The sequence below is a fragment of the Chrysoperla carnea genome, chromosome 3 (genome assembly GCF_905475395.1).
Source record: "Chrysoperla carnea chromosome 3, inChrCarn1.1, whole genome shotgun sequence".
In the NCBI taxonomy this organism is placed as follows: Eukaryota; Metazoa; Arthropoda; class Insecta; order Neuroptera; family Chrysopidae; genus Chrysoperla; species Chrysoperla carnea.
Window position 1 is genome coordinate 68415704 of NC_058339.1, and position 15984 is coordinate 68431687.

General features: G+C 28.0%; 1 protein-coding gene across 1 annotated transcript; it reads left to right on the plus strand.

The window, feature by feature from the left end:
• The first annotated feature begins 9105 nt into the window (after window positions 1–9105).
• LOC123294895 (mitochondrial basic amino acids transporter-like) lies at window positions 9106–13895 on the plus strand. The gene is made up of 4 exons (XM_044876083.1): window positions 9106–9278; window positions 10822–10882; window positions 10957–11211; window positions 12219–13895. The coding sequence occupies exons 2-4, from the start codon at window positions 10849–10851 to the stop codon at window positions 12842–12844; spliced, it is 915 nt and encodes a 304-aa protein (XP_044732018.1). The 5' UTR covers window positions 9106–9278; window positions 10822–10848; the 3' UTR covers window positions 12845–13895.
• The last annotated feature ends 2089 nt before the right edge of the window (window positions 13896–15984 follow it).

The window sequence follows — 15984 nt, forward strand, 5'->3', positions numbered from 1 at the left end:
AAGGTAAGGCAGGCCCGTATGCAGATCAAAATGTGACATTTAATCACTATTTTTCAATAAGTTAATTCTGCGAAGTACAGAAAATACTATTTCAAAACTCTACGCGCACCGACCTCTACACCGCGGCGTATATTGAGCGAGGTTAAACCGTTTAGTCGATCTTCTGACATAGCCGATCTAAGGTATGTTTTGAGACGACACAAAGTTGAAAAGGAGCGTTCATTCACCGCTGTTGTCATACGAAGCATTTGGTAGTTTATTTCATATTTTCATTGCAAATATCGAGTGCTTCGAGTGAATTTTAGACGTTCTGCCTGGCTCAAAAACTTAAACTTCATCAAAGTTTAACTTCGTCGATCCTGATGTCGTGAAAATCATCGTGTAAAATTGTTGAGTATAGTTAAACAGTTTGGCCAGTTGAATCAGTCTCTAAATTCAAGCGTTTAATCTTTTTTAATAAGAGCCTTGGCTACCGCAATTCCATGTCGTATTCATCGCAGAATTATTCTCCAGCGTTTCAATTATTTCCTTACACTCAAATTTTCGTTTTCAATAATTTCAATGATGCGTGGTTTTTTACATAAAAAGCGATGAATATCCACGGTCAAAAGTCTCGAGATCAAAAATCAATAAATGTAAACCAATGTCGGAACAGCTTGAACCACTAACTAGTTAGTGGAAATGCGTTTCATAAATAGCTGCATTTACAGGACTACATTATTGGTTCAAATTTATGTGGGGAGATTCTCATTAGGGGGAGAGGGAAGGGTTGAGTTAATTATGCATTCACATAAATGCATCAGAAGTGAGATCCGTGCCATAATATTTAGAAATCAACTCTTTAAAGTACGGACTTGTCTTACGTCCTACAACATCAACCCAAGTATCCAATTCCCTCTCAAGTGTTTTTCGATTAAATCATCAAACAGTAACAGTATTATAATGTTCATATCTCGCTTCATTTTAAAAGTGTCTTCCGTTAGGTTTTTAATTTTATCATTGGTGCCAAGATTTAAAATTTAAAACTTATCAATCGCCTAATTATTGGGAAAATAAACAAAAATTTGTTAAAGCCAGTTTGCACTGTCGAGTAATAAGGGTTGCTAAATTAGTTTAACCCGTGAAATAATCATAATTTTTAACTCGATTATGTGTAAACAGCGAAAAATCAAAGCAGATGAGCCAAGTTACTCGATTAAGTTAAACTACTGCATATTGGCTGAACATTGATAATAATTTTTTTTATATAAATTTAAATAAGATAAAATTTGTGTATTAAATTTTAAGTACACAATTTCTGTAACACTTGAAAAGACATTTAGTGCCTTGTTAAAGGAATTTCATCAAGATTAAAATATTTTAATAATCACATACATAACTTTTTTTTAAACATTTATTCCATTTTAAATAGAAAGGGAGATATTTTTTAGTATATATTTTAATAATTTTGTTTTTTAAAAGTAGTGCACAAAAACTCGTTTCGACATCACTAAGTAATACATTAAACTTTCTATAAAATATTTAGAATCTGAGTAATATCCTTTAATTATATTTGAATGTGTAAAAATATAATAATAATAAAAATATTTGAATCCACAAAATCATTAATGTTTCCATCTTTTAAGATGTTATGTTGACGAGAAACAAATTGAAAATTTTTAAACCTTTGAACTGCTTTTAAACTTGAAAAAAAACACTCCTAACTTAAATTGTGTTCTGCCAGGTAAAACCCCACTTTCAGCAGTCTTACCCAATTCAAAATATAACAGAAAAAAAGGAATTCATAATCATGTTTTCTAGTTTTTTTTGGCGATTTTTTAATGATTCAAACTATGCTTTTTGAGTGATAAACAATGATTGGAAAACATAATCGTACTTAGCTATTTGCATTAAGCTTTGATAAATTGAGTTCTAAAATTAGATGTTTCTACCAGAGGATAGAAATTTTTGTTGATATCTTTTAAATTTACGAATCATAATTATGAAGTTCAGGAATTTAATTTATCAAAGTTTTTTATTTTTATACATATAATATTGGATAAGTTTATTCCACAAAAGCGTCTACAATTACTTGAAATCAAAATAGCGACCGTGTTCTGCCATACTCCCATCAAATTTGGTGAAATTTACTGAAGTTTTTTGAAGGCAACAATGGCAACTATGCCAAGTTTTAGCTTTTTTACCAGTACAATAAAAATTTTCATACGCGCAGAAAAAAAAAGGGCGATTGACGAGAAAACGATTTCTCTCGTTTTTACAATTTTTTGCCATTTATTCGAAAACAATGAATTTTAGAGAAAAAATAGGCCATGTAAAAGTTATCGTGCGTAAAATTTCCGATCGATTTGTATATAAAAACTTTTTCTTATCTTTTATATTTTTTGAAAATACATCATTGGTACAATCTTCCGTGTTGGTTTTTTTAAATTTTTTTTTAAAATTAGGCATTTTAGGGGAAAATACTTGTAATAACAGTTGTAAGCATAAAATTTGCTACTGATTTGTAGATTTTGATTGTTCTCAATATTTCGTATTTCTCTACAACTTTGGACTGAAGTGTTTTTTTCCCTAAAATACATAGTTTTTGAATAAATTCTAAAAAACTGCGAAAAAAACGTGGATTTAAATATCGATTTTTCTCAAAATGTGAAAGATTGGGAATAATTGTTGATAATTTTATGCTTTACAACTTTTTTCTCTAAAATGCACAGTTTTTACGAAAAATTGTACATTGATGACAAGCAGGCCTATTTTTTCCGCTAAAATGATGGGAATTTCAGGTAAAATCAGTTGCGTTGGAGATTAGCGGTCTAGAATTTTTAAATTTTATAATTTCTTAGCAACTTTCAAGTGATTGTGGGCATCTTTATCGAGTAAACTTATTCATTTTTTTATACGGTACATGATGTAAATAAAAACTACACTTATACTTTTATAAACATATCTTTTAACTTGTTTATATAAACTTAAAATGATGAGATTAGAGTGATTTAGTAATCTATAATCAAAATATTAGTGTTAATTATTTTTATTTAGAAAATTTTAGTGTACAAAATATCCATTCCGTTCATCTCAGAAATTATTTGAATATTTAAGTGTAACTAAACAAAATAAAATAATGTAATTGGAGGAAATATGGCGACTTCATATTTGAAATCAGTATACTGCGGGTACGATATATTTGGAAATCCATAGTAATGGATTAAAATAAAACCGATATCTGAAGTATTACGATAGATATCTTCCAATTGCGCAATGATCACACTATTACTAAATTTAATATAATAGAAGAAATATGTCCTTTTTCTACGCTTAATATTGATCAAATTATTTTTTTTAAACTTGTATTATAGTACTTAATAATATATTTCCATTTGAAAAATAAAAACTGGAGTTTCATCTACTTGATCATATTATTTCGAACATTGTGGATGGAGCCTGATGGAAAACATGTTCGTGCTGCAAAAATAGCTGTTTTTACAATGAATTAAATCGAACTGAGGCTAAGTAGCCGAGCGAGCTAAAGCGCAATCGACTTTAATCGTTTGACTACTTAGACTTAGTTATTTAAATAAATATCACGATAATGGGAATAAAATCATCCTTATACTTAGACTTAGGTTGCGGGTTCGAATCCAGGCAACGGCAGTCTGATCAATTATAATTAATGGGACGGTAAATTGATCACACTGTCGTCGCTTGGATAAGAACGTAGTTTAAATAAATAAAGATTAAAAATAATAATGTGGGTGGCCTCTGTTATAGACGTATATGGCTGAGAAACGGAGGTTAAACCCCATTGTTATAAATCGAACTGATAGATTCTTAATCGATGAAATGTATATTTTATGATAGATGATTCTCTTTTTATTCGTGTATGATCGTACTCAAACGAAATAACATATACCACAATACTCGAAATAAAATTGTATATTAAGAATTTTTTTTAAATATAATTAAAAACCATACCACAGACTTCGCTAAAAATCGATATTTCTCTTGCTACACAATGATCGTCTGTAAATTTATTCATATAACACATTTCAAACATTCTATACAAAGTTAAAAATTAATATGTAAAACATTACCAAAAATTACGGAAAATTTAAAATTATTAAAAATGGAAAACATTACCATTATTTCGAGTATCGTGGTATTTATTTCAATAACTATGTCTCAACTCGAAGTCAACAAAAATTCATTCTTATACATATCGAGATATTCGAATAATAGTTACTTGGGCTAGAAGGAGTGTTTGAAACTTCAGTGATAAAAGTTGTGATTAAATTTATCTTATATAAACTTATGTGTACTTTAATAAATAAAAAAATGTAATATGTAAACTGCACTTTGTAAAAACTCGACCCGTTTTGTTCAGTTGTGGATAAATCTTTAATAGTCTTATAGTGTGTTGTACCAAGCAAACTAAGCAAGTGTAAAAAATCTAATGATTTTAGTTCTTATTTTAATCACTAGATAGAGCATCTCTCAATTGGAGAGTCCAATAGAGTTCGTCATTTTAAAAAGTGATTACCGTTTGTTTCGGACAGTTTGTTGAAAAACTAATGTGACAAAATGAATAATAAATATCTTTTATCTTTGTCCAACTTATTACTGTGTGTACGAAACAATAATGAATCGTAATTGAAATGAAAAGGTCTATAGACTCGTACACAACTCTATAAAATGGCTGTTGTACATTGTAAAATATAAAATAATAACCCGTAATTTAAATATATCACAATTTTTTACACGTTTTATAATAAAATACAACATAGGTATAGATAACGTGTTCGATCTGTGCTTAATGCTTGTTATTGGCAAGACCGAGATTTCCTAATATATTCGGTTTTGTCACCGGAAGCATTCAGTAAAAACCGAAAACGACACAACATAAAGTGCTTTGACAAATAAAATGTTAGATTACGATAACAAGAAAAGACATAAAAAATGCGGCCTTTTAATTAAATGAAATAACCATGAATTTAAAAATTAAATTATTGTACTTACAACATTTTTAAATGAAAAGTTTTATTAAATAAAATTTTTGAGGTGACTACTAATTCGTAAATATGTAGGAAAATATAAATAACAATTATTATGTGAATATAATTTGATATTCCAGTTCAGAAAATGATAATTTTTAATGACAATCACACTTTCTTTATCGAAAACAACTACTGTATTTATGTAATTCGCTTAGAATGCCTATGCAGAGTTAGTATTCATCAATGCGTACATATTTGCTGGTGCAGGGGTGTGACATTCATATTCTCGCCTGCACTTACCCGAAAAATTTCAACATGGGTAATAAAAACAAAATATGTTTTTCAAATATAATGTCAAAAGCCATCTATGAATGAGTTATCAGAAGTTACCAAATATCATGATCAAGAGTTACTTAACAAAGTAGAATTAAAAAAAAACTATTTACGTGGATAGGTTTCGACCTGACAACCATCCGCATGTGAAGCGAGTACTGTAAACTTGGCACCTCGGCTATTAAAATAATTAACTATAGAAAAAGTGGACACTTTTTATGTCTAGACCCCATCTACGCGCGAAAAGGAATATAGTTCCAAAAATCTCAACCTTTGTTATTGATTATAATCGACTAATGGTGCTATTCTAAGCGGATTTTATAATGAGTGTAACAATGAAGAAGATTAATAAACCTACATTATTTTGACGTATTTTGATCAATTTTATAAATTCGATATACAATTATTAGACTTATAAACATATACAATGAAATAATTGCCATTGACGTCAAATGACGTTAAACTTATTTGTATTACTTATTATAAACTTTAAAACAATATGATTGATGAACTTAATATTTGATATCCAAATAAATGTATTATTTTTGTATATAATAAACAATTTTAGTAGTAAATATACATGAAGCGTTTTAATTGATTCCAATTTTTATTTACGACGAATTTATTTACGCATGTTTTCAACGTATTTGTTCAAGTAGGCTATAAAAAAATAAGTTCAAAAGGCAGTTGTACTAAAATTCTTAAGAACAAAACTAGTGAACATTGATATTCAAGTCCAATTTAATTTTGCTACCCAACACTGAGAGCCTATTGACTTCTAATACATGGAGAAGTTCTTATGAATTTGTATAATTAAAATTTTTGTTTGTTAGTGCTGGGTGCTGATTCCGAGACTTTTTGTATACAAATGCGTGTATCATCTTATAGAAAGAAAAATTAATATTCAATTCAATTCAATCCAATTTTAATCATTCTTTTTAAATAATACAATCATTGTACAGAACATGTCATAAAAAGGGGATAAGGAGAAATGGAAGGAAGTGGGAGGTTTGCAGCTATGGTTGACTTGGTTAGGAGCTATCCCGGTATTAAAACTATCCCAGTATTAATCTTGTGCAAACCTAATGGAAAATCATAGATAGAATAGCTGGCACGTGTTACCAAATATCAACCTTCATATTCCACTCAATAGTGTGATTCGGTTAAGGATTTGGAATACAAGTGATACTTAGATAGAGTACATAAAAATATTAATATTTATTACTTATGTAGTTGATGATGTGGACCATAAGGGTCGCAATCACATGAAATTGTTTGTTTCAGATTTTGTTTAGCTTATGTCGGCCAAGAAAGCAACTATGAAGTAATTGTTAAAAAAGCACACCCACTAAGCTAAGTTGATCAAAGGCTGAAACAACCGGAAAAAATTATTGGGAACAAAATTCCGAACATTCACAGTAAAGTAAATTCCATACAGAGAAGCGGCGGCATGGGCGTTTTTTCCACCTTACGAAGCCTTTTAAGCCCGAATATAAAAGATGCTTTAACTTGCATACAATTTTCATACATATGTCGCAGCGGATTAGTTTAATTATCCGTACAGATAGTAGCCTAGCCTTTTTACTAAACGGTGTCTTGTTATTTTCGTAATTTTAAATTATAACATGATCATTATGAGATCAAATAGCGTAACTCAATAACAAAGTATTCGTGTTAGTAATTAAAATATTTCTTTTTATCGAAATGTTAAACTTCCATGGCATTTGGATCCGCAAAGACCTTTGTTTTTAAAACAAGCACATCTATTATTGCGACACTGATTCAGAGCAGGCTTACAGATAAATTTTTGGAATCTCTGGTCACCAAAAAATGACTGACTTGCCACAGCCTCTCTCATTTCATCGTCATAGTTTTTATCTGAATACTGCAACTTTTGCCGTGAAAACTAGTACGATACTTGTTTCAAACTTTTTGTCACTAGACTCTTCCGATTGTACTTTTTTTTGCGTAAACGCAATCAAACTGTGAGAAACACCAATAATAAGGTTCCTCACTCAAAGGCTAGGCTGTTAATTTAACGGCTAATTAAGCTAGTTGGCTGTGACACATACATAAACAATAGTCTTTGGTCAGCCATAAATAATTGATAATTAATAATAAGTGATAAATGTAGAAATTACAAAAAGAAAATACTTGGCTATAAATAATCAATCTTTAAAGCAAAGCTTGCAAATCGAAATCCTGCTGACTGGCATAGGGAGAAAACAGTACGACGTAATCGTTAAAATTGCTAAATACACAGGAATGAAAATTAATGAAGGAACGGGATTAAGAAACTAAAACTAAGCATTTTTTCTAAAGGCATTTTTTTAATGTTTCATAATTGTAAATATCTCTGGAATTAATTTTGAAAAAAGTATTTTATCGTACCTAAATCGGATTTTAGTTTAGCTATAGTCAATAATACAACCTTAAAATTTGAATATATTTTTGGTCGGATAAACAAAGAAACAAAATTCATTTAATTAGGGCATGTATTGAAATATAATTATCAAAAGGTCATATAATAACAAAAATTTCAATTAATGCAAATTACACTATTTATTGTAATAGCCTAGTTAATTTTTATGTTTGCAAAAATTACAAAATTTTCCTGATAAATTTCCTATGAAGTTATTTCAATAAAGTAATCCGCACAAATCTTAAAGCAGTAGAATCTTTTGCGAGTTAAATATAATGCTAAATTAAATAAAACTAAGATAATTCGGTCCCAAAAATCGGATTATTAGACGATTGGTCAATATTTTACAAAATATCGTCTGGAGTTAAAGAAGCCACAAGGCCGATGTCATGGATCGTATCGAATTTCAAGTGATATCTGAGAAGGAGGAAGCAATTAGTTATTGAAATTAATACCACGATACTCGAAATAAATTTGTATACATATTAGGAAATTTTATTTAAAAAATATAATTGTAAAACATACAACAGACTTACATTTCGCTAAATATGTATATTTCTATTGCAACGCAATCATCTTCAGTATAGCTAAATTTATACATATAACACATTACAAACATTCTTTAAGTTAAAAATATCAAAATATGTGTTATATGAATATAATTAGTTACTGACGATGATTTTTCTGCAATCGAAATATCGATATTGAGCGAAATTTAAGTCTGTTGTATGTTTTTAATTGTATTTGTTAAATAGAATTTCTTAATATACAATTTTATTTCGAGTATCGTGGTATTTATTTCAATAACTATATGTCAACTCGAAGTCAACAAAAATGCATCCTTATATAGAAAATACATATTAAATAATTTTGGAAATTTTGGAACATTTTTATCATAATTAAGTTGCAAATTTGAGCAAAATTTTACTAGGCTATAAATATTTATCTTTCCAATAAAACTATTTCAATAAAACAACAATGCTCATAATCTCTTTTAAGGTCAATGAAATTTCAACGTGTTGTTGAAAAACCCTATTGGCGTATAATTAATAAAATTTTACACAAAATAAAAAATATTTTTGAAAAAAAGTCAATAAAACATTTGTACTTAAATATTTTGAAATCATCTGGAAAACTTTTAATCATTTACTAACAAATTTTTAAAATACGAATATCAAAATAAATGTTTTCAATCTTGTTTAACAAAACGTTATCACAAACTTTTGACCCTTGTAAAGTCAACTCTAAATTATATTGGTGTAAATTTTTTTATTCAATGAATTAATGAAATTTTTAGTTAATTACATCACTTAGTTGGGTGATCATATTAAAATAATAAACTTGTGTCCGTGTGGTGAATTTTAAGGATTTTTTCAATCCTTAGTTTTTGGTTTTTTAATAAATAATTTTTTCGGACATGACTTTAAATCCAACATATTTACGTAAAGCAAAAATTCGTAATAAAGTTTGAAAGTTTGTTCGAAAACAATAGAAAACAAAGGAAGGCGATTCAACTAATAAATTTTTTAAATAATGTAATTAACTAAATTTTGCACGTTATTTGAGTGTGTGTGTTTAGATTAAGAATAGAATCCACCATTTGCAATTTTTGGTCGTATAATCTCTTATCATTAACGATTTTTTCTCAATTTATTTGAATTAAAAATAATAAATCTAGAATAATCCATATGGAAAAAATTTTGAATTACATTTATCGTTAAATTAAAAATAATAAATCAGAATATTGTATTTAAAAATAACATTAATGAAAAGTTTTTAATATGTTGTCAATCAATAGCGAAATTTAATTACATGGGATTATCTACTACTTATTTAAATTGCAATTCATAAAATTTTTTGTTTGAAACACTCAATTTTCATCAAATTTATAATTCTATTCGTTGTGTTACGGAGCAAAACTAGCTTTACATTTAAAAAAATAATTCCAATTAATTAAAATTCATTAATTTGCAATATTATTTAATAAATGATGGAATTGTTCTGTATAAATAGTATTTATAATTTAAAAAAAATTTTTGTTTTACCCTTGATAATTACAATTACACAATAAAAATTGTAAAAAATTTCTTATAAATTCTGTTTAAATAGTACACTAGTAATTAAACGTAAAAGATAATGGAATATTATTTAAATAAAGAATATTAAAAAATATCTCATCAAATTATAAGTATTTCTGCGAAGCTGCGTAAAACTTGCATATGCTGGCGATGAAGAGATAAAAATTTAAAAAACCTGTCGTAGATTATAAAAATAAAATAAACATCGTATTCTGAAGAATAGTTTTAAAAAATATTCTGATACAAATTATTATGAATTTTTTAAATCTCATAATTTCTTAAAGAAATAAAAGCTTTAAGCCATACTGCGCTATACGGAGTATAATATATATCGGGTATATACCCGAGTGCAACCTTAATAAAATTCTAAATAATTCAATTTGGATTCTTTTGATGATCAAGTAATTTATGATGTGCAAATTAAAGGTCGAATTTCCAGTCCTGAAATATACAACATCATTTGTGGATCACATATATAAAGTGTGCCACAAATGATGTTGTGTATTTCAGGACTAGAAATTCGACCTTTAACCTTTTTATATGTGTTGCCGAGAAAATCTATTATACCTACCTAAAATAATTTACAGTAAAGTGTATAATCTAATTCGAAAATGCCGACCAATAGCTTAATGTTCGATTCTACATGGATATGAAAGTTAGACATGAAGTTTCAGTGTTTTAGCTCTTTTTGATACTTATGAAATCGTAGACGTTATCGGAAAAATGTATATATTTTTTCAATATTTGAAAATAGTATAAACAATATCGAAGTTTTAAAGTTTGTTTATTAAATGTATGAGGAAAAAAATTCCGTATGAAATTTTCCTATTTCTATATCTTTCTAGATTTAGAGTCCATCTCTCTAGAGATCTTCTGTTATTGAATGACGTCTACGACTAGTAACACAAAATAAATAATCTTGATAAATTTTAAAATTATGCTACATGAACTTTGAATCCAGAATTTTATTCTTAAACAGTTTTTCAATTTATATTTTCAGTTCTAAACCACATATTGAACACAGCAAATGGCTTTAGATTTCTTTGCAGGATGTCTTGGAGGTAAAATATTTTTTTTATTCAAAAATAAATAATGGCGAAATTTTTTAATAATAATATTTGTCCAATTAATTTAGGAGCTGCTGGAATAGTGGTTGGACATCCATTAGATACAATTAAAGTACTCGTACAATCGCAAACAGCAAAAAGTCAAAATGCGATTAATGTTTTTAAAAATATTATTAAAAGTGATGGTGTTCGTGGAATGTATAGAGGTGTTATGCCTCCAGTAGCTGGATCAGTTATGGCAAACACGATAATTTTTGGTATTTTTGGAAATGTTGAACGTTATTTTGAAAAAAGAAATGTTATTTATCCCTGTGTGTTCGCTGGTAATGAGATTTTACATAATTCGCCACTAATTTTAATAAAAATTCGCCATTGACAACCTTTAGAGAGGGACGAGTAGAAATTATATGATACTCAACAGTGTCAAAATTTGAGCCCCGGCAACAGTTTATAAGACAATATTTGAAAGTTACATCAATACAAATATTAGTTTATTAGTATTGAATTGCAAACGCTACAGAGATTTTCAAGTACCTAGAACAGCCGACGTAATTTCTCGAATTTTGACGATATTACGAAAATAAATGTTCAACTTGAATTAAAATACTATCTAGGATTGTTTTTCACAAGAAAGTAAGTGGAAAACTCTAGCCGCGCTGCCTTTTTTTGGAGAAGGATATTGGCAGATATAACATCGAATCAGAAGAAGGTCCTTCTCTTCTTAAATGAGCTAAGGTTATTTTATCATCCTGCTTTTTCCCTTTATAATCGCGTATAGATAACTAAATACTTTGCCGGCTCTCAGGACAGCTTTAAAATTTCTTTAGAAGCGTTATATAATACCCCAATAAGCTCGATATTCAAAAATCAAATTTGGTTCTCTATAGGTTAAGATGTTTTGAATGGTTTAGGATGTTACATTCACGTTGCGAATTTCCCACTGTGCAGATCTGGAGCATTTATCATTCAATCTGGGTGCTCCATCATCCATGATTCATGACAGCTTTTGGTCCTGGACCCCTTTCTTTCTTTATTAACAACGGCGGATTTAAGGAAAAGGACCCAGTGGACAAAATCTCCCTAGGAGTCCTGAAACTATAGTTTTGAGACGCTTTTCTTTTTTAGCCTTCGTTACTGAACTTGGAGCCCCCATTTGTGGTGCCCTTTCATAAAAATTTCTCTTTCCCCTTTTTTCAGTCTTCCTTAATGAACTTCGTGACCATAAACTTTTGTCTCTTCCGTCACTGCTTATTCATTAGATATTTTACATTAACACGTCATAAAAGTTTTTTAGACTACCAAAAGTAATTTTAAAAAAAATTTGTTTCAGGTGGTATAGCCGGATTGGTACAAAGTCCCTTAACAAATTCAATTGAATTGGTTAAAATTAGGTATCAAATAAGTTCATCAAAGGACAGACAAGGACAAAATATTTTCCAATTTATAAAAAACATTTATAACAAAGAAGGCTTACGTAAAGGTCTTCTTAAGGGTAATTTAATCACGGTATTACGAGAAGTGCCCGCATACACAATTTATTTTCTAACTTATGAACTTTTAACAAATAAAACTGGGGAGACGTCTACGGCACGTATGTTAGTTGCCGGAGGATTGGCTGGTCAAGCGTCATGGTTATTAACGTATCCGATAGATGTCATCAAAACACGTTTTCAATCCGACCAAAAAGGAGAATATAAGGGAATAATTGATTGTGCCAAAAAAAGTATACGAACTGATGGGTACAGTATTTTTTCGAAAGGTATAGCCGTCTCATTAATTCGAGCATTTCCATCAAATGCTGTGTGTTTTGCTGTTGTGACTTGGACGTTTAGACTGTGTAATCCCGCAGGAAGAACAATTCCAGGCTCTGGTAGTGAAATTAATGAAATAAAAAAGACTGGTGAAAGTTTTCGGATATGTGATGTTACCCCACAAAATAATCTTCAACTTGCCTAGTACTTATTTTTTTTTTACAATAATATTATGAATTTTCACTCTTAGAAGTCTAAAAATACAAATGAAAAACATTTTTCCAAAGTCATTATTAGCTCAGTCTCCATTAAGTTTAGTTTTTGTTAAAGCTCAATAGGGAATATTCATGATTTTTGTTTTTGTTTTAAAAGCTCGTTCATGTAACAAACAGTAAAGAAAAATTATTTTTCGAATAACTATAAAAACATTCAAGATAAAGGACATCATAGATTTGTTTGTATCTCTTTCTAGCAAAGCAGAATTTAACATGGAGTTCTTATAGGCAAAAGTATAGGACGTCGCATACTATGTCCGATCTCTCTGTCTAATATCTGCCTAATTAATTAGTAATTTAAAATGTCTATACATCCGTATTTCTTAGCCGATTTTAATTTTAATTTCACTTTTTGTCATCTCTTTTACGGTGTTTTTATATTTTTCATGAATATTCCTTATTGTCGGTTAGGAAATTTGCCAGGTAAAGGCAACAGAAGTTAGATTACTGCCGTCCAGTCATATTTGTTTTTATTCCTTATTCCATTTCAAGCTTTATATGGCCAATTTTATTTTATACTAGTTAACAATAGGGCTAAGGGCAAGAACATATATATATATATATATATATATAGAATGTGAAACTCGAGTGGAGAGGGTAGCAGGAAAAAAGACGCCTATCTCGTTGCGTACTTTGTATTGCACATCAGGCTGTCTTTTTTTCTCTAGCTCGAGAGAACGATATTAATATGTACATGCAAAATGTCAACTTGTTCAATCTTGTCATATATCCCAAACTCTTTGAGGATATTCCTCATAGCAAAAAACAAAGCGATTCTGTATTCACTTTCTATCGCAACCAAAGATGTGGAGACTGGAGCATAAGCTGTGTAAATAATGTGTGTTAGAACTTATGAGCATTTGAGTGAAAATTTAAGTTTGTGTTAAAATATTGTGCATTTTTTAAGAAAATATAAAATTCCTTCCAAATGAAAAGTAAAATCAATTGGTTCATTTTAAAATTCGGCCTCTTATCCCTATCCCTTCCCTATATATTAAAAATGTGAAAGTAACGTTGTTTGTTTGTTGCGATGCTTTCACGTAAAAATTACTGACTGGATTTGATTGAAACTTTACAATAGTATAGCTCATACATCAGACTAACACATGAGCTATAATTTATAAAGCTATATTTCAAAAATAAATAAATAAATTCAATTTAGACTGACATTTCATTGCACCATCTATGAGCATCATTTTGAACCATAAATTAAAGATTTCTGTAAAAATGGTGAACGTAAAAATACAATTAATGTCCATCTGTTCTGATATTTTTAATTTTAGTCTTCGGTCTATAAACAATTTTTTTTAAAACCTGAATTTATCTTAATATACTTACTTATTCGCTTTTCACATTTTTACTTTAAAATCTTTTAATACTTACCTTCGAATCGACTTTTCTGAAAAGTAAAGGGAATTTAAATATAGAAACCACAAAATTAATTTTCATAACTTTTTTTATTACTAGAAAAAACATTTTCAATGTTTTTTTCTCCTTCCTTGTTTTCGTATAAAATTACGTCACATAATAATAATCATAATAATAATTAATTAGTTTTGCATTGTCAATGGCTAACAAATTGCTTTTTATTTTTTATCATCAAATCAGTCGTAACATTCAAAAACAAAACATACACCCAAAAGAAAAAAAAAAAGACACAAAAATGTACACATAGTTTTTTTTTTCTCTTTTTTTTTCTATAATATAAATTCTCAATTTTTTTTAATTTAATTTTTTACAATGACAAATTTCTTTGGTGCATGACTAAATAATTCATTTAAATTAAAAAATATGACTAGATTTATCACATGCATTTTTAAACAATAAAAAGTTTGCAATCAAGTATTCATTCTTGTTTATTGCGCTATTTTTTTCAACTTTTTTTTTTTTTTGGTTAAGACTAGATCTAAAATAATTCAGAAATAATGCTTAATGATATTTTTTTATTTAAACTAACTATTTTTAAATAATTTGTAGAGAAAAAGTGATGAAGAAATATTGAAAGAAAATATCTTGTATCTCGATATCTTTAGTAGTTTTTTTTTTTTTTATATTCAAAATCTTAAAGATGTGAAGCAAATTAAAATGAGAAAAGTATTTTGTTAATAATAAATAGAGTACTATCTCGTCTTATTTTAATGGGTTTTTCTATTATTTTTTTAAATTATCGTCTCATCTTTTCATTTTTGTAAATATAAAAAAGTAAAGATTAATTTTCTCATAATTCTATTGACTGTAATTTTATTCGTAAATGATTCCCAAATTAATTGTGTTTCAACACTTGCCTATGTTATTACTGGCAAATGGTTATTTATTTGTATTTTGGCTCCCTTTATATAAAACATGTTTATTTAGTAAATTATTTTTGCGGGCCAAATTTCAATTTGTATCAAATTTGACAATCAACATTTCCTTAAACTTTAAATTTTATAAGATTTGTTCAGTTATTATTTCAATTTTAAAATACTCCACAAATTTTCTTTCAATATTTCAAATATCGGCGAGAAAACGCTGGTAGAACTTTTTCTCCACGTTCGAGATTAAAATATGTTTGTTTAGTCATGACTTTTTTTTCAAATGTAAAAAAATATAGATTTCTTGTACAAACAAGATTATTGTTTTTTTTTTCTTAACTATAAAATACTAGTTTAGTAAAAAATTTCCTAATTTACATATTTTACTGGACAGATGAATTTACTACGAAAATAGTAAATTAGTTTTTTTTTAAAAGCAGTTTTTTTCTTCTTTTAAACAAAATAAATTATAATATAGTAACAAGAAGTGCTTTTAAAAACAAATTATGTGTCGTAAAAATTATTTTTTGTTTTCACCGTTTTCAAAAATTATTACTAAAAATAATGGATGAAATGAGTTTTCAAAAATGTCGTGACAAAAAAAAATTCGATTCTTCGTTTAATGATTCGGTTGAATGTGATTTTTATAATTAAAAAAAATAATTTTTAAATGAAAAATAAATATTGTAAATTATTTTTTTTATAATAAATAACTAATTATTTTGAAATCAGTCTTTGGTAATTAAAAATATTAAATAAATGATTTACATATTAAT